Genomic DNA, 20,463 nt, shown 5'->3' with positions numbered 1-20,463 from the left:
AGAGATGAGGTATGGAGACTCAAAGATTCTTTTGATAGTTTTCATATCTCATATATTCCTAGAGTCAAAAATTAGCTTGTTGATTCCCTTGCTGTGTCTGCTAGCATGTTCATCCCTCCCATTCCCCCTAAATTGGTTTATGAAGTCTAGATAAAATATAGACCGTCCTTGACTGATAATGTGCAGCATTGGAAAGTCTTTGAGGATGATGAGGAAGTGAATAGGTTTTTGCAAGTCATTGATGAACCCTCTGAAATGCAAATAGATCAAGACAATGAAACTTTGGAGGAATGCCCCCAATCCCAGCTAAAGAACAGAATTGGCCAAGATAGCATTGTTCAGTTGCCTCGCAATCATATACCTAAAGGGTTAGTTCCTTTAGAGAAGTTGTTTGACCAAAATGATGTGCCTCATAAGGTTTCCCAAAAAGAAGATCATCCAGCAGTCCATAGGCATAACATAGGGAGCCCAGATCATCCAAAATATATAAATCTGTCCACCCATCTGTCTTCTGCCCAAAGTTCTGAATATTGCACCTTAATGAAGCAATTTTCTGATGTCTTTGCCTAGGAATACAGCGACCTTAAAAATTATGAAAAAAAGATCATCCATCACAAGATCCCATTGGAGAAAGACACCATTCCTTTCAAGCAAAATTTGAGACCCATAAATCGTTTGCTCCTTCCCCTGATTGAAAAAGAAATCAAGAAGTTGTTGGTTGCCAAAATCATAGTCCCTCTGAGATATTCAAAGTGGGTAGCCAATTTGGTAGTGATGAGGAAAAAATTGGAGAAATCAGGTTGTGTGTTGATTTCATGAACCCAAACAAATGCTCTAAGAAAGACAACTATCCCCTACCCAAGATGGAGCATTTGTTGCAGAAAGTCTCAGGAGCCAAAGTCATGTCTTTCCTGGAGGGATTTTCAGGGTATAACCAAGTTGTTGTGCATCCAAATGATCAAGGAAAGACTGCTTTCACCACTCCTTGGGGCACTTTCATGTACTCTAAGATGCCTTTTGGGTTGATGAACGCTGGAGCCACCTTTTAGAGAGCAATGGATATAACATTTGTAGGGGAGAAAGATAAGTTTGTCCTTGTCTACCTAGATGATATAACAGTATACTCCAACAGCCATCAAGACCATTTGTAGCATTTAAAGAAAGTGTTTCTGAAGTGCAAGAGATTTGGGATATTAGTGAATCCTAAAAATTCTCAATTTGCTTTAGAAGAAGGCAAGTTGTTGGGACACATTTCTTCTGCTGCAGTTGTCAAGATTGATCCAGAAAGAGTGAAAGCAATATAGACCTTGTCTATACCAAGATCAAAAAAGGACATCCAATCCTTTCTGGGCAAAATAAATTTTGTAAGGAGGTTTATTCCTAATTTTGCAGAATTGGTTAAACACATCACCTCCATGCTGAAAAAGGGGTCAGATATCAAATGGACTTATGCATCAAGAAGATCTTTTGATGCCATCAAAAGAGCTATCATGGAAGCTCCTAGTCTGAATAGCCCAGATTATAGCAAGGAGTTCCATATCTTCTCCTTTGCCTCAAGTGACACCCTTGCAGCAATTTTATTGCAGAAAGATGATGAAGGTTCAGAACATCCAGTGAAATTCTTTAGCAAAACATTAAGGGATGTTGAACTGAGGTATGATATCATAGAAAAGCAAGCCTATGCTCTTATCAAATCCTTAAAATCTTTCAGAATATACATTCTGCACTACAAGGTAATTTCATGTGTGCCCTCTGCTTCAGTTAAAGATGTCCTAGAACATCCAGATGTTGATGGAAGAAGGGCTAAATGGATTGCAAAGCCCATTGAATTTAATATAGAATTAAAGCCCACCAAGCTTGTCAGAGGTTAGGGCCTTGCCAAGCTAATGGCTGAAGAAAATTGTAGGATGCTAGAAATGAATTTGATAAGCACAAATTCAGAAGATGGACAGGTAGAAGAAACAGCTCAACCAAGGCATGACCAGTCATTACCTAAAAATATAGCTTCCTGTGAACGGTATTCTACAATAGCTCAATTTTTGTTGAAGCTAGAAGTTCCTCCAGACCTTAGTCCAAGCCAAGCCAGAACTATTAGGCTTAGAGTAGCCAAGTATTTCATTCATGAAAGCTTGTTGTACTGGAGGGATCCCTCTAGAATTCTCTTAAGATGCCTGGACAAAGAACAATCTGTGGAGTTCATGCATCAGTTTCATTCCATCATATGTGGAGGACATCACTACTGGAAAACCACAGCCCACAAGATTCTCAGGGATAGATATTATTGGTCCACCTTGTTTTTTGACGTCTTTTCATTTGTAAAATATTGTGATAGGTGCCAGAGGTTTGAAGGAAAAAAAACAGTTGAAATCCCTGCCCTTGAAGCCAATACATGCCAGTGGCCCTTTCCAGCAGTGGGGTTTGGATTTCATAGGGGAAATTAACCCACATTCTAGTGACCAGCACAAATGGATCTTAGTGGCCACTGACTACTTCACTAAATGGATTGAGGCCATCCCTACTAGGAAAGTTGATCACCATGTGGTCATGAAGTTCTTAACAGAAAATATTTTCACCAGATTTGGTTGTCCACACAAATTAGTCACAGACAATGCAAAAATCTTCAGGGTAAAAGAGTTGGTGGACATGTGTGACTCAATGGGCATTAAGCTAGTTCATTCCACCTCATATTACCCTCAAGGTAATGGTCTAGCATAATCTTCCAACAAGAGCTTGATAAGGATAATCAAAAAGCTACTGGAAGACAACAAAAGGAACTGGGATTCCAAGCTGAAGTTTTCATTATGGGCTGACAAGGTAACCACCAAAAAATCCACAGGGAATTCTCCATTCAAGCTGGTATATGGCACTGAGGTTGTATTCCCAATTCAGTTAACCCTCCCTGTGGAAAAATTCTTGCAGGAAGAGCAGAATGAAGAAGATGACATGGCAAGGAGGATCAGTGATTTGGCAGAAGTGCATCAAATCAGAGATCAATTGGTTGAGAGTTCTGTAGCACATCAGAAGAGAATCAAGGAAGCCTTTGACAGAAAGGCAAAGATAGACAGTTGGAAACTTGGAAACTTTGTTCTTAAATGGGATGCACTAAAAGAAAAGAAAGGAAACCATGGGAAGTTCAATGCTTTGTGGACCGGACCTTTTATTGTCACTCAAATCTAGGGGAACAATACTTTCATGCTACAAAGTGTGGAAGGAGAGACAGTTTTTCATGGCCCAGTTAATGGGAAATTTTTGAAAATTTATGTTGTTTAAGGTCTTCAGGCCTTAATGTTGTAAATATGTTGTTTTATCAGGTTTTAGTGTAGACTTAATTAGACTCCTTGCCCAATAGAACACTAGGAATTTTTTTTGATCTGGTTTTGGTAGGGAAGGCAGTGGTCTACAGTTCTTGAGACTTCACAAGGAGGATCTCATCCCTAGAAGGATCCAGTGTTAGCTTTGCTATACAACACTGATTTTTCAAGGTCAGCGACGAGCGTGGTCTGCTTGGTTGAGCCTAAAAGGAAGCTCATAGTGGTCATTTTCCCTTCCTTCCTTCACTCCGCTTATTCTCCTTCACCTCTGCTTCCTCTCTTTTTCCTCTAAACTCGCTATAAACCCCTTTTACTTTAAACCCTGATTGAAGTCCTAAAACCACCATAGAACCTCATCCTTATAACCCTGCACGCTCATAAAACCCCTCTCTTAATCTTAGCCGTTGATTTCCTCCCACCGATCTAATAGCTCCCATCACGCCCGATGAAGCAACCTGTGCGATCAAATCCCCACCGCCAGATCATCTCCACCGAGATCTGATGGCCTTTGCACTTATCGCACTTGCAACTCACCCGAACATTAGTGCGTGATGAGAGCAGTTTTTCTCTCTCATCTGCTACTACGTGTCAGCCACTAAGTGGAATCGCTCGGTCTTGTCCTTTTACTTCTTTATGCCCGAAGGCGGTGCGATCAATACTGTTTACTGCCTAACTTATCTGCCTGCCTGTTAAAATTCATCGCCCGATCACCGTTTAATTTGTCCACCCAAGATCCAACGGACCTCAATCACCCTGCTCCCACCTCGGTTGATATTCTCCACCGAGCCATCTCCACCATCTATTTATTCGATCCGATGACCAACCTTCCCCCTCATCCAACTCATCCACTCGCCCATGCAGTCCACATCCCTTGACCACTCCGTTTTCTCGGAGGAGGAAGGTGACCAGCTTACGAGTACCAGCCACAGTTGCTCCCCAACAACTGTATTTAACAAACAGCATGGCCAACGGTGAAAAGGACAGAGAACAACCCTGTAGCTGCATTTATCAGTTATGGAACCCCACTGCTACGAACACTCCAACTGCCTAAGAGGACAACACAACACCTGAGTAAATCGGATTCATCCACTGCAGCAAACAAACACAGTCAGAGACCCCATCAGGCAGTTAAATGCGGTTGGTGATCAATTATGACCTCTCCATACCTAAACTGGCTAAGAGCCCCTGTAATGTAAAATTTATAAATACCCCGAAACAAGATGTAATCAGGGTTGATGGTTGGCATTTTGATGTAAGGTTCAACTTCTGGAGGCTGTAGATATTTTGCCACTTGCAGCGTCTCGTCTTCATTTTCAGCTAATACAAGCTCCTTTTGCTATTAACTGCTCACTTTCCATTTTCCTCTATTCTAAGTTGTGCCTGATATAATGTGTTCTTGAGCTCTTGATGTTTAGCATTAGATAGCTATCATCCTATCTCTGTGTTAAAATCTTGTATGCATCATTGAATAGGTGGTCCAGGTTTCTTTCTATCTAATGCAGGAGAGTTGTCATCCTATCTTTGCATTAGTAGAATAGATTTGCATGCTTCTTTACTGGTTTTAGTCGGCCATCACATGGTCTTGTGCATCTGCTGGTGTGGTCAGTATTCTCCATATTCAACCAATCTCTAAACTCTGAGTAGTTGGTGGTCTAAAGCCTTGTAGTCTGGGGGTGTTCACGCATGTTTGGAGTGAAACAAAGTAGAAGTGGTTATCTAGCTTGGACAAGCATCATTCCTTCCATTCATCCATTGCAACAATAAGTTGAATTTATATGTTACCAGGCATTTCCGAGCTACAACCATAGGAGAGTTTCTTGGAATCCTAACAGGACCATGGTTGATTTTCATATTGAGACAATCTTTGACACATTGTGACATTGGACCATCGTTGACCATGGATGTCCATGATTGTAAACCCAAGGGATTTATATTAAACCCTAGGATTAATATTATAAACCATATGAATAATATTATACCTTAGGAATATGAACCAAATAAACCCAAGGGATTGATATTATAAACTAAAGGGAATAACAAACCCAATGGATTAATTCTAAAACCCAAAGGCATTATAAACCCCAAGGGATAAATATTATAAATGCGAGGTTTATAAAACCTAAAGGGATTGATATTATAAACCCAGGGGAATAATAAACCCAAGGGTGTAATACCTAAAACCCATGGGATTAAAAACCAAACACACAGATAATATAAACCCAAGGGGTTAATATTATAAATCCAAGGTATCTAAACCTTAACATAAATATTATAAACCCAAGGGAATAATAAACCCAAGGGCATAATATTAAACCCAAGGGATAAATATTGTAAATCCAAGGAATATAAACCCTAAGATAAATATTATAAATTGTTGGAATATGGTTGACCATGATTGAACCCAAAGGTATTATAAACCCAAGTGAATACTATTAAACCCAAAGGATTAATGTTATAAATGCAAGGTATATAAACCCTAAAGGGATTGATATTATAAACCCAAGGGAATAATAAACCCAAAGGATTAATACTAAAAACTCAAGGTATTAAAACCCAATGGATTAATAATATAAACCCAAGTTAATAATATTAAACCCAAGGTATATAGACCCTAAGATTAAATATTATAAACACAAGGGAATAATATTAAACATATGGGATAAATATTATAAACCTAAGGGAATAGTATTAAACATATGGGATAAATATTATAAACCCAAGGAATATAAACTCTACACTAAATATGTCTCACAATGCGACATTGGAATATGGTTGACCATAATTGATTTTCATATTGAGACAATGCTTATAATAATGCGACATTGGACCATGGTTGACCATGCATGACCATGGTTATAACAATGTGATGTTGGACCAAGAGACAATCTTGGTCACAATGTGACCATGGTTGATCATGGTTGATACATCCTTTATCACAATCCGACATTGGAACATGGTTGATTTTCGTATTGAGACAATCCTTGTCACAATGCGACATTTGTTCATTTTCATATTGAGAAAATCGTTATCCAATTTTACATTGTACCATGGTTGACCATGATTATAAACCAATGGATTTATATTAAATCCAATGATTGATATTGTTATCACTCAGGTTGTCCCTGAAGGTTAAGAAAGGGATACGGCCGAGGTAACCACAAACCAACTTTGGACTGCAGGTTCTAGCCTGCCTGCAGTCAGAGAGGGCTCTCTCTTATAGATTTAGCTTTGTTTGAAAGGATTTTAGGCTAGGTCTTGGGTTCAGGGGGTTCTTTGTTTTGTTTTGGTGGGAAAATTGACACTTTCAGGTAGAGAGGCAGAGTATAGTCTGAATGTTTCAAACCATTGGGCGTGGAGTCGAGGAGGGGAACTGCAGGTGCGTCTTCTTAATAACAGTGAGGGAACATGGAGCAAGATAGCCGAGGTTGAAACAATTTTCAGGTTTAAAGGATGAAATGAATGCTAAAGAAGGAGAGGCAGTTAAGAATCTCTCCAACAGATTAGCAGAGAAAGTAACAGGGCGCTACCTAAGGGCAGTTAAGAATCCCTAGATAATTGGCCAACACAGGTGAATTGGGGTAAACATGAGCCAGAAGGAATTCAATATTCATAACCAATTCATTCAGAGGAAAACATCAAAAAACAGCAGGAATCGAGCATAGAGAGTATTTAAACTAATTCTAGGCTATTCTTTTTTCCTGCTATTTAGATAATGGTAAACACATAAACAAAGATAAGAGGCACTTATTGTTTCAGGCCGCAACACAAGAATTCCATCTTCAGTCTCCAAAAGCATTTATCAACGACAGACAGTTTGCTCTCCAAGCTTTCGGCAATCTTTGATTACAGAAAAATCCAGGTATACACAACGAGTCTCTAGTGAAGAATTCTCAATTTTCCAACCCTTAAAACTATACAGAGGGTGGTATATATAGGGCAAAACTTTCTATCTACTGTTTTTTATTACATCTTGACCTAATCAGGTCATAATTAACTGACCTAACTCTACCAGAAATAAATGCATGAAATAACTCGGGCTGCGCTGGGGTGGCCGTGAACAGTAATAAGTGATGTAGTCCTGGGTGCCTTGGGGCAGTGTCTTCTGAAATAAATATGCATGGGTTCCTGCTTCCTTACTATCCTGGTGTTTTGAATGCCTTAATGGTGATTTGAGGGCAAGGATGGGCTTATGCTTATTGATTTGACTTTCTGGGGGCTTCATCAATGCGCAGGTGCTTCGAGCCCCTAAGCAAATCTTTGCTGATACTCTTTGGCGTCTTTTCTTCCACTGATACTCTTTGACAAAATCTGGACTACTGATCTGATATGCTGTAGGTCTAATCACCAGTAAATGGCCACTGTTCGGCCTCTGTATCAACTGGAATTGTTTTATGTTCCTTCTGGTATGCTCTGTGAAGAAAACGGGTCATTTTTGCGCCTTTTCGGGCTTCCTGGGGCCGCATGATGAGAAGATTCCCTAAAGATTCCCTGAAGATTCTCCATTTCGGCCTAAAAAATCCTGCGATGAGCGATTTGGCGCAAATCGCTCATCAAAAACTGCCTCAGAATTGGATTCTGGGGCTCCGAAGTGCGACTTTCGCGCCTTTGCGCCCAAAAAAGTGTTGATGACGTCAGCATGACGTCAGCATGATGTGACATTGTACGGCGGGTGACGTCAGCAAGACGACGTGGCGGGATGACGTCAGCATGACGTCATCCTGTACGGATGATGACGTGGCAGGTACAGCGGCTGGGACACGTGGCAGTGACGTGGCAGGAGGCCACGCAGGCAGGTGACGCGACATGTGACTGGGCGAGGGGGTGATGTAAACGGTGACGTGGGGTGTGACGTGGGCAGGTGACGTGGGGTGTGACGTCACCGGGCAGGGCGGTAAGCGGTATTATGGCGCACCGCTTTTTGGGGATGGTGGTTTCGGGGGATGGGGCTCCGCCACAGCCCAACGCTTGACGCGTGGCGGGAGTACGGCGGTAATACCGCCCATCTCCCGGACGCTAAAGCTCGGGCGCTTTGGAGATGGGACGGCCCGCCCACCGTAGATCTGTGGGGCGGGGGATCTAACGGTTGGCGGCGGACGCGAAGTGACGGCGGGTTAGTGCGGGGTATATGCGGAGTATATTCGTTTTTTAATATTTGCGCGGGTGGGTTTAAAACTTAGGGAAACGGGTTTATGTGGGTTTTACGGGCGCGGATTAATATTTACACACCGAAACTTTGGGTTAGGGGTGGAATATGGGTTTTTTACAGCGCTGGGGTGAAATTTTACAAGGAAAAAAGGTGAAAACATGGGTTTTTTGGGGGTTTTAGGGTTAGGGAAGAGGTTACTAGCTGACCAGATGTCAGACTAGCTCCTTAATGACGCGGATGGGCTAAAGACAGCCCCAGATGGACTGTGATTTCCCGGACTTAGTAGAATTATGGCTATAATGCCAGGGAGGGGATATTTACATAGGGGAGTCTTATATACATGATTTTAACAGGGGAAGTGGAAGACTGATAGGGAGTTATATAATAAAGTTAATAGTTAATATGGAGATGAAAAGAGGGCGCTAAGGTGTGAGACCTTATGCCATTTTGGGGAAAAGAAGGCTCACAGATGATGAGTGAGCAGTCCTTGAGTGAAGCAGATCCTCACCAAGGCGAATGTCATGGAAATGATGAAACTGAGAGGCTCAAGCAGATCTTGACCTCTTGGGGGATGTTAGCAAGTGACTTGGGGGGAAATGAGGAGAGGGGAGGTTAGTGAATTCCAGCTCGAGTACCTCCTTTGAATGCAAGACTGCCTGACAATTGTGATCTGAAAAGATAAGACATTGTGAGATACAAAATTGATCATCAGTCATCACTCTGCCACCGAACAGCCACCTACCCAGCCTACTGTCCTAACATTTTTTCTTCTTTTTTTTTTGGGTGCACTTAGACTTGCAAACCCAGATTCACAATTTTTCTTTTGGATTTTCCTATCTAGATTTGCACTTATTTCTGCCAGGGCCCAGATTAAACAGTTGGGTCCCTTTGATTCTCTACCTATCTACAAATCTGCCAAGATTAAACTGTTTGGACAGATGCATTCTCTATATTCTAAAGCAGGAAATTGAAACCTAGGGAGACCAAGATTAGACTGTTTGGACCTCCCTTCAAACTGGAAAAATTCTTAAAAATGGAACAACTCATCAAAATTGGAAACAGCAGTGGCATCTGGATCAGCACACTTCATGGCTTTTTCTTTGGTCTCTTCTGGAAATATGGAACACTGCAGCTTGCAAAGTATGACATATTTGGCATGTAAAAATGTCAATCATGAAAAATGAAACCCTGTTGCAACATGAGGCTAACAGATATTATAAACCTTATCAATAATATTATAACCTAGGAATATAAAGCCTTGGATTAATAAACCCAAGAGATTGATATTACAAACCTAAGGGAATAATAAACCCAAAGGATTAATACTAAAAACCCAAGAGATTATAAACCTAAGAGAATATTATTAAACTCAAGGGATAAATATTATAAGACCAAGGTATAAAAACCCCCAGATAAATATTATAAACCCTAAAATAAACATGGTTGACCATGATTTACCATCATTGCTTTTCATATTGAGATGATCTTTGTCACAATGCGACATTTGACCATGGTTGACCATAGTTGATTTTGATATTGAGACAATCTTTGACACATTGGACCATCATTAACCATGGATGATCATGATTGTAAACCCCATGGGGGCTTCACTGGGGGAGCAATACCATACCGCGTGGGTTCATAATGGGGATATATATTGAGGAAAAAATGGCATAATATATTGGGGGATATATAGGGGGTAAAGGGCTTTTATATTGGTAGGTATAAAAAATGGAGCTCAAAGTCAATGAAAAAATATAAAGGGGTATAAAAAATGTTAATGAAAAAATGGATACCCACAATATCTAGTGGAAGTAGGGGTTTTTTAAATTGGGAAGGTGTATTGGGTTTGTATTGGTAGGGGGTTAAATAATGTGATTGTTAGGGGTATTTTCCAATATGTAGTCAAATTAGGGGTATTGTTTAATATGTCATGAACGCACGTGATAGGTCAGAGGTTCATTGAGTGAAGCCCCCATGGTAAACCCAAGGGATTTATATTAAACCCTAGGAGCAATATTATAAACCCTATGAATAATATTATACAATAGGAATATGAACCCTTATATTAATAAACCCAAGGGATTAATTCTAAAACCCTTGCATTTATAATATCAATCCCTTGGATTTATTAATTTTGAGAGGCGGCATTGAATAAATTGCAATGCAATGTAACATTGCGACAATGAGTATTAGATAAATTGTCATGTTGCAACAATGTTTGTCACAATGCGACGTTGTATTGATTTTTGCACAACCACATGCAATTAAAAACATCCATACTCAAATCCCCTTCAAATTATTTCATTAGGAATCTCACATACATCATGAATGCTAACATTTAGGCAATGCAATGAATTAAATTGTTTATAAATTATTAGTTTAAATTTAAATGGTTTATAAATTATTATTTTATAGTATTTTTTATTGAAAAAATTCAAAATAGTGCAAAATCTTAAAAACAAATGAATAATAGATAATGAATTTTAAAAAAATAAATTTATATAAAATAAAATGAAATGAAATAAACATTGTAAGTTCATACATTCATTTATTATAATCTCGTTTGAATATATTAAATTTTTAAAAAATATAACACGTGAAATACTATTGATGGAATTTTAAATCTATAAGGCAAGGGAAGGAATTACATTGTTTATAAATTATTATTTTATAGTTTTTTTTTTTTGAAAAAATGTTCAAAATATAGTGCAAAATCTTAAAAACAAATGAATAATAGATAATGATTTTTTCAAAAATAAATTCATATAAAAGAAAATGAAACGGAATAAACATTTGTAAATTCATAAATTCATTTATGATAATCTCATTTGAATATATTAAATTTTTTAAAAATATACCATGTGAAACATTATTTATGGGATTTTAATCTATAAATTTACAATTTTTTAATGTATGATATATTTCAAAAATTGATAATTAAATTAAAATAAAATTTTTAAAATATATATATATATATATATATATATATATAAACATATTTTATATTTTTACTTCATCTATTTTACTTATAATCAATTTACAATATAATGCATTTCAAATTTTAAAAATAAATATATATTTCAAAATATCAACCATAATTTCTGAATTTCATAGTTTATTAATCATGGAGGAACTTGTCATGGAACTTATTAATATAAACAATGTACTTCATAAGTAAAATATCTCAATGTCATATTAAGTAAAATATTTCAATGTCAACTAATATGTACAATGAAAATAAATAAATTTTCACGTTTAAAACATTATAAATCATTTCAAGTAACACTATTATTTTATATTTGGGCTATATTTTTCTACCAATTTTATCTTTAAGATGCAAATATTTGTTTTTCAAATTTTGCATTTAAAAAAAAATTACACAAGAAGAAATTATATCGCTTTAAACACTTCTTATATTTGTGATTAAAATAGATCAATACCGATCTTTAAAGAAAAAACTAATAAGATCAGCTTGCAATTTGAAATTTTGTTATTGAATGCTTGCTAATTAATTTTAGAGCACAAATTTATTCATGTTACTTTACCAAATTCTACACTAATCCTACATTGAAAACCTAGGACAACCCAAATTCATAGTAGAGCTGCTTTTATACATTTGTATTTGAAAAGTAAAGAAATATTCCATAGAGCACTCACTCAAATCATTAACATCTAAACCACACTCAATTACTAAATTTATAGTGGGCACATAATTGATCTTGTGGAGATTCCTGGCATAAGTTGGTCAAACTTTGTACTCCTCATTTATGCAATGACACATATTCCTCTCGAGTTCAAGGGCTTGTAAGTTGGCCTCATGATCCAATATCAAATGCTCAAACTTCTCATAGAGGTTGTCCATATTAAATTTGCCACTATCAGACACCTATTGTCACGCCCCCAATTCTTTTTTCGTTAAATTGGCCGGGTGCGGCACCACCTAAGTTAATAACTTTATCCACCATTAATTAACTTTACGAACTACGCCTTCAACAATTCATAATAACATGAATTTAACATTATTAATGTGCGGAATCCATCAATAATACAAGAACGATAATAATAACCCAATAATATAAGAGAAGTAATCTTTTTATTATATAAGAGAAAGATTACAATGACCGGGAGCCGCGCTCCACCGGCATTCATAAACAAGGCGGGCGCCCGCCCGTGCAAGAGCGCACGACGGTCTTGCCTCAACCTTCAACCGAAATATAACATACAACATACAACCGAGTTCATTGTCGAACGGGCGGGCGCGCCCGTGCACGACCCACGCCCAACACCAACCCAACTCCGTGTATATACCTTGGCGGGCGGGCGCCCTTGCGCTCCACCGCCCACACTACAACCCGCGCTGCACAATACTATGTCGCCCGACTCGGCGGGCACATCCCATATGCGACCTGCGGCTAAGTGTTCACCTCGCACCTCTTGTGCGCACTCATATCTTGTGCGAAGATGCTATGCGAAGTTGATGCCTCCAAATGAGCGTTCAACTCAAGCGTTTATACGCTCCATCGTGGGAGGTGGCTAACGTTCGGCCGACCTCCAAATGAACTCCAACCTGCGCGCCTTTGAATGATGTGCGACGCTTTTACATGGTCGGCCCGCCCATGGTGCGGGACCGCCCCACCAGCTCGCCCTACATCCGCCATCGCACCTTGGTCAGCTGTCCAAACGAGTCCTCCACAACTCGCCATATATATGTGTGAGCGCCCTCCTACTTGCACGCACGATATAACTACGCCTTCACTAGTTGGAGCGCTCGCACAATCCATACTTGGTCATTTTTCGTGATGGGAGGGGCACGCGCCCGTGCACGAAACTGTAGGGCGTTACACCTGTGGTAGCATACAAATATATGTATTCGGACACTGGTAAAGTAGACAAGGAAGTAAGTTGTTGCCATGATTATAAGAAAATATCTTGTTATATATGGTATGAAAAACTTTGTTATTAATCGAAAAAGACGTAGCATTCACAACTTGTAGCCCACATTCTTCCAGTGTGAGTAGAAGATTGGAGTACACAATCTGATCTTCGAACATGTTGAGGGAGATCTTAACATCAGAATGGATGGAATTTATTTGCATGGTAGTGAAGATGTAGGAAAATACCTTGTTATATATTTTCTTATAGGAAAATACCTTGTTATATATTTTCTTATATATAAATGAATGTTATAAATAATAATGAGGAACTTGTCATGGAGGAACTTATTAGAATTGGAATAATCTTGAATCCCTAGGAAATTGGTGGATGGGAAGCCACATGGCATGAATCTAATTTTTTAAATTTATTAAAAGCAATGGACCATTTTTTTAAATAAAATTTGCTTATATATAAATGAATATTATAAATAATAATGAGGAACTTATCATGGATTAACTTATTAGAATTGGAATAATCTCAAATCCCTAGGACATTGGTAGGCCGCGATCAATCTAATTTTTTAAATTTATTAAAAGTCAATGCAACCTAACAAACTCTATAATACATTACAATTGTTGATAAACATGAAGACTAAGCATATGTTGAGCATATTCCCTTGAGAATCAATCTAGGCCCTCAATAAAAATAAAAATAAAAACCTATTTCCATCTAAAATTCACCTATATATGCTTATTAACAAATTATACATTTCTAAAACATAATTCTTAATAATATATAAAATTTCATAAAATATTTCAAATTAGGAGTAGATTTAACATAATTTACAAAATATGATCGAAATTTCAATCTCACACATATCTCAGTAGCTGAACTTCCCAAAAAAAATTTCAAATTTGAAAATGTCATGTATGAATTTTAATTATTTATTAGAAAAAATATTTTGAAAAATATATATTTGTTATGGAATTGTAATAAATTTCAAAATAAAGATTATAGATCCCTTCATGAATTTAAAATAATTAGTTCAACGAATATAGGAATAATCCATTTCTAAAAATACTTTGAAATAATTTACACTTTCACCATAAAATATAATAAATAAACAAATCCCATCCTACTGATATGTATGATAAGAAGAACTTGCAATTGTACGATCATAATAAGAGATATTTGCATGTAGAAAAGGATTCACAATATATAAAATAAAATGGTTGTTACTTAAGGTCTTTCGAAATGAACATTAAAAAAAATATGCAGGCAGTTTATCTCTTGAAAGTTCAAATAATATTATGATTAATTGTAAATTTTATATATTTAAAATTTAAAAATTTATTGATATTAATTTTGAAATAAAATAATTATTAAGTTATTAATATTTTTTTCAAGAAGAACATCACAATCAAATTGTTTTTGTTTGGTCAAGTCTCATTACCAATTTTGATTTATGGCGTTTTGGTGTTTGGAATTTATTTACAGTGGTTTCACTCGTGTTAGAAGTTTGTTTATCTTCCAGAAATTTGTTTATCTTTCAGATATAAAGAAATATGTTAACTGCCTGAGACCCAGAGCTTAAATGGTTAAGACTAAAAATATCTGGTAGGGGTGAAAGTTTGCCCCCTTAAAGATCACCAGTAAGTAATTCCAAGTGACATAGTTTTCTTTAAATAACAGTAATAAGTCAACTTGCATTCCCTAATAATAACCAATAATAACTGTGCCCACTACTGATTTAACAACTAAATTAATAGAGTTTTCCACTGTTAAAATTACTTAAAAAAACTTACCACAACCAACTTGTCATATTCAAAAAAGAAAAAGGGTGAAAAATGCTAACAGCCATCGAAGTTAGGCAATACAACAAAATAAAATAGAACAAACAATACAGAAACAATCTCTCCAGCAAAATACAGAAATTAACCAACAATAGAGACTACTCTCTGCAAGACACCAAACATCCTCATAATTCGATCGTTGCTCCTCTGGCAGACTTCCCTAATTCAATTATTGCTCTGGCACCTGGCCCTGTGACATCTCCGTGACCTGTTGTACCATCAGACCATCCATGCTTGGAGATATCATATTTCTCACCATCTCCCCACAGAGCATAAGCTTCCTCGCCATGGACTGCATCATCTCCAACCAGAAGTTGCTCATCAGACATCCTTAAGGGGATCACCAAGCGTATCACAAGCAAGATTATGGTTGTTACTACAACATTCCACCCTATTATAAAACCTGCTCCCACTAGCTGCTTAAGGAATTGCTTCCCACCACTTCCTCCATAGAAGGCTCCCTTTGTACCTGGGCTTGGTAGGTAGAGGTCACACAGGACAGGCTCCGCGAAAAGGCCAGTAAGTGCTCCACCCAATACTCCCGCAACAGCATGAGTATGGAATACGCCGAGTGTGTCATCAACCATCTGTAATAGCTTCGATTTCTTATGCAGAACCATCATCGTGAACCATGGGATGCTTCCAGACAACACACCCATTACAATGGCTGCCCATCCTTGCACAACACCTGAAACACAAGGAATATGGATAATGGATATGAAGATTGTTGACACTATAATTCGCTGAACTACACTGCCCGTACATTCACATGGCTGATGGGTAAATTAGGGGATTTGAACTTTTAATTTACATATTTTATATAATTCTTTATCATCACCATCTCAATTAATTGCCGTTAAGCAAATCCTAATATTTTTTTTTTAATCCCATTTTTTTTTTTAATTTTGACAAGTATTTTAAATTCTATTTCAAAATTAATCCAAAAAAATGAAAGAAATATCTTTCAGCAAATATTAAACATTATGCACTGAGCCAATGATTGGCTCAGTAACTTCTCATTTTGTTCTTTCCATGGAATACTGTGTTGCTTTTTGTTTTGAATGAGAAAGTTCATTTTAGCAGTATTTTCTTAAGATTACTCATAGTTCAAATTAAGTCTAAGTCTAAACAAGTACCATCACCAATTCCAGCTTCTAGAATTTTAGTATTTGGAATCTATTTGCAAATAATCCCACCCATATTGTTTAAAAAAAACAAAACCACACTTTCATAATTTATAATTGCTCATTAGATTCTTTAATACTACCCTAAACCCCTTCCTACATATTAAGATTCCTCAGAGTTCAAATTAGGTCCAGGCCTGTTCACAGAGAACAGAGCCACACTTTGATAATCTATAATTGCTCATTAGATTCCTTAATACTGCCATTAAACCCTTCCTACATATTATATTGTGAACTCTCGAGAGATTTGATTTTATTTTCGTAAGGAATGAATTATTAAAAGTTGCTTGAAGGAAATAAGGATATGAAGCAAAATACCTGCAGCAGGAGTAATGCAGACAAGTCCTGTTATCATTCCCTGGACAGCTCCAATGACAGAGGGTTTTCCAAAAAATATGACATCCAGACAAGTCCACACCAGGAGACTGGCGGCTGCACATATGTTGGTATTTAACACTGCCATTGATGAATCAGTGTTGGCAGCGTAAGGATCCCCTCCATTAAATCCAGCCCACCCCAGCCATAAGAGCCCTGCTCCAGCCAGCATTAGCAGGACATTATTTGGAGGAAATCTTTCGCGGTCCTGTTTTAGCCGAGGTCCAACCTGCAAAAAGCAAATATATATGAGATAAATCATGTGAATAAGAAGTAATATATATCATATTTTTTTCTAAGGAAAACTTCACGGGAAATTTAAGATGCTTAAAGAGGCTTTCATGGAATTTTAAATGGTCATTTATTGATAAGAAATTAGCTAAATACTCAACAATATTAACCATGATACAACTTTTTAAACCAAATGCTCAACAACATTAACAATAATGTAACTCCTTGACCTAAAAATAATAGATATACAATATCAAAAATTAAACATACCCAAAAAGCAGCAGTGAAACCAGCAATGCCTGCAGACACATGTATAACATAACCTCCTGAGTAGTCAATCACGCCCCACTGGAAAAGGAATCCTCCTCCCCATAAGCTGAAGGCTCCTACTGTATATGAGAAGGTGAGCCATAATGGCACAAATGCCATCCATGCCTTGATATTCATTCTTCCCAGCACCGAGCCAGCCAATAAAATCAATGTTATTGCTGCGAAAACAAATTGAAAATACACCATGGTCGCCATAGGAAACATAGCTGTGAGTGGTGCTGCAGGAACTGCTGCTTGTTCGAGAAGGTAGTGTTGACCTAGTGCTGGACCGGCCTTGCCCCATAAGGGAAGCAATTTGTGTCCAAATGACATTTTATATCCCCATGTAACCCAGCAGATCAGAACAGCAGCAAATGCATATAGTGCCATGAAAGCAGAATTTACAGCCCACTTCTTCTTGACTATGCTGCCATATAGGATGACTAGGCCTGGCATGCTCTGCATACCCACAAGTGTGGCTGCTACCATTTGCCATGCATTGTCTCCTTTGTTAAGCCAAGGAGGAGAAGCAGTACCATTGGAGCCCTGGTATGCCATTGCTGCAGCACTAATCTGCAGAATTCAATATTGGACACTAAGACCGGGACCTTGCCTGAGCAGAGTTCAGATCCAAGGTCTTACCTGCCTAAGCAGAGCTGGAACCTAACCCGAGCTACAATCCAATCCTCTCTTCTGCAATAAAACACATAAGATTAGCTGTGTCAGAAATCAAAATGGTAACCATCTTGCTCCAATTAAAAATAATCATGAAGCAAACATTGGGTGAACAAAATCCATGAGAGAGTAGGGTCCTAGAAATCTGAACAAATAAGGTTTTAGGTAAACAAAATCCATGAGAGAGCAGGGTCCTAGTAATCTGAACAGATAAGGTTTTAGGTAATTTCTGCTACTAAGATTTGAGTAATTGTTATACTCAATTTTCCTGGAAATTAATTATGTGGATTAATTGTGGCCTTGTAGTTTTGGGAATATGGGATTAACCGCTCATTCAAGATAAAAGTAAAGATTTGTAAGTATATTAATGCCTATAGGATTTAATATATTGGAAAACCTCAATATGGTAACAGAGCCTTGGCCCAGATTAAATTCCCAAAGTATTTTTAAAAAAAGTGTTATAGTAATTGTGACAATCACCTCATTGGTAATCAATTATTTAGACTAATCCCACTGGAAACATGAAACTAACTACCACTCAAAATAACAGGAAGAGAGCAACTACCAACTACCATCAACAGCAGGAAGACAACTACCATCAACAGCAGGAAGACAGCTGCCAAAAGTTTGACCCTGAGACTCAAAAGCTATACATCTTATATGGTCTAGATGAACAGGAGAGAGGCTCTGTGCCGTTTCTGTAGCTCAAAACCACATGCAAGCCATTAGAAAGTTGAAGAAAACTTTAAAAATAATCACAGAAGTAGCACTAATACATGTTAGTCTAATATGAATTATTGAAACAAACCTTGTATGGAGCTGTAGATGACCTGCAAACTACTGAGAACTGTTACATACACAGTTTCTCACAGCTTGATAACAGGACATTGAGCACAAATCGAATCTTCGTAGGATACAACGCTTAATATAAAGGATTCTCGGCCCTGCAACGAATCCAGCTGACTTGCACGTCTCTTAAAAAGATTTACAATTTTGCCATTCTGGTCTCCGCATGAATCGAGCCACCTCTTTTTCTAATATTTTACGTGCATTGACTCGCACACATTTCTTATTTTTTTATGGTGGTTTTGTTTTTTTCCGCTGAGGCAAAGTTTTGGATCTTTATTAATTAATTAATTTAATTTAGGCGAAGACAAATCTTTAATTACTCATCAAAATTTTAATGATGTAGCAAAGTTTTTATAAATTAGGTTGGCTAATCAAGTCCTTATCCCTAAATAATATTATATTTTTTTATAAAAAGATTATTGACTTTGAAAATGATTTATTATTAAATATTAAATTTTTGTATTGTATCATTTAATTTTTTTGGAGTGAAGAAATGGACAGCTCCAAAGTAATAGTTAAGTTGCTAGTATCAAGTTAGCCCACAGTTATATTTATTTAAAGAGTGTTTTTAAATACATTCATCTTAATCTAACATGAGCTAAGAGGGATCCAATTTCTTAACTGCAAATTTTTTATGAACCCATATTATTTAAATATTTTGTATAATTTATTAATTTTTATTTTTTTGGTCCGACATGAGTAAAATTTCAACTTGATGAAGGACGGACAACGTTACACATCACATTGGGTTGTAGAACAAGTCTCTTGGCTAAGGACAAGTCTCTCGGCTAAAGACTGTTAGGGTTGTAGAATAAGTCTCTCGGCTCAATAACCCTCTCCGCTCAATAATAATCTTCATTACAATAATAATCAACCATCAAAATTTTTCATATCACTAACTAGAATTTGAATCCGATGGAGAGAATAATAATGATTCCCTCCACCTAAAAGACACAATTCTAATTGGTTGTACTCTATCATTTATATTTAATAAAAAAATGTTAAAATTTTAATTTTATTCTTTTAAATGTAATAATATTTATATTTGATTAAAAATTATTAAAATTATAGTTTTATATTTTTAAATGTAATAATATTTTCAAAATATCCTAACATTGTTTTTGTAAGATTTAGTTTTTCTTAGATTTAAGGAAATAGGTTAATGACTCAAGAACCACCATTGAAAAGAGTGAAACCCTGGGCTTTAAAAACCACTAACAAAACATAATTACAAGTGAAATAATTTTCTTTGAATAAAAATAATAAATATTAACTAATAGCAACCAATAATAATCATCCCACTACTAATTCCACTACTAATTTAACAACTAAAGTTAATTTTTAGAAGCCAATGGCCAGCTGTGTGATGACGTGGATGTAACGAGATTCTCTGTTTGCATTCTCCCAATTTTTCATCCAACGTGGTGGATATGGATATTCTGTATAGAGTACACTTCAATTCTGAAGGAATCCTTAATGAATCGTTCTCATGATCCAGGAATCGCTGAGGGCACATGGAATCGCTAATCTTCACCTAGGTATTTGGAATAAGCTCCCTAAGTTCAAAGTCAACGAGCCAGCTGTGTGATGACGTGGATGTAACAAGATTCTTTGTTTGCATTCTCCCAAAATTGAAGGAATCCTTGGTGAAT

The 20,463-nt window shown here is 37.0% G+C and overlaps 1 protein-coding gene across 3 annotated transcripts; it reads right to left on the bottom strand.

Moving 5' to 3' along the window:
• Positions 1-15,121: 15,121 nt before the first annotated feature.
• LOC149162755 (ammonium transporter 3 member 1-like) lies at positions 15,122-18,954 on the bottom strand. 3 transcript variants are annotated; one of them, XM_089435779.1, is made up of 5 exons: positions 18,771-18,954; positions 18,535-18,660; positions 17,249-17,980; positions 16,691-16,976; positions 15,122-15,876 (listed from the first exon to the last, which is right to left on the bottom strand). In XM_089435779.1, the coding sequence occupies exons 3-5, from the start codon at positions 17,843-17,845 to the stop codon at positions 15,314-15,316; spliced, it is 1,446 nt and encodes a 481-aa protein (XP_089291905.1). In that variant the 5' UTR covers positions 17,846-17,980; positions 18,535-18,660; positions 18,771-18,954; the 3' UTR covers positions 15,122-15,313. The 3 variants fall into 3 exon arrangements, with proteins under 3 accessions (XP_089291905.1, XP_089291904.1, XP_089291903.1); XM_089435778.1 differs by having other exon boundaries at positions 18,559-18,660; XM_089435777.1 differs by lacking the exon at positions 18,535-18,660.
• Positions 18,955-20,463: the final 1,509 nt, after the last annotated feature.

Source organism: Pinus tabuliformis, chromosome 5_2 (assembly GCF_031772625.1).
Source record: "Pinus tabuliformis cultivar Carrire ecotype Pingquan chromosome 5_2, CPIR1, whole genome shotgun sequence".
Classification (NCBI taxonomy): domain Eukaryota; kingdom Viridiplantae; phylum Streptophyta; class Pinopsida; order Pinales; family Pinaceae; genus Pinus; species Pinus tabuliformis.
Note: the sequence above shows the minus strand (reverse complement) of the source record. Positions and strands in the feature narration are given on the sequence as shown.

Bases quoted from the DNA above. Each gene is read 5' to 3' on its own strand.
- LOC149162755 (XM_089435779.1), bottom strand. From the start codon at position 17,845: ATGGCATACCAGGGCTCCAATGGTACTGCTTCTCCTCCTTGGCTTAAC. The intron at 16,977-17,248 runs GTATGTTTAATT...TGCTTTTTGCAG, and splicing joins GTTTCACTGCTGCTTTTTGG to GTTGGACCTCGGCTAAAACA. The intron at 15,877-16,690 runs GTATTTTGCTTC...CTTGTGTTTCAG, and splicing joins CTGCATTACTCCTGCTGCAG to GTGTTGTGCAAGGATGGGCA.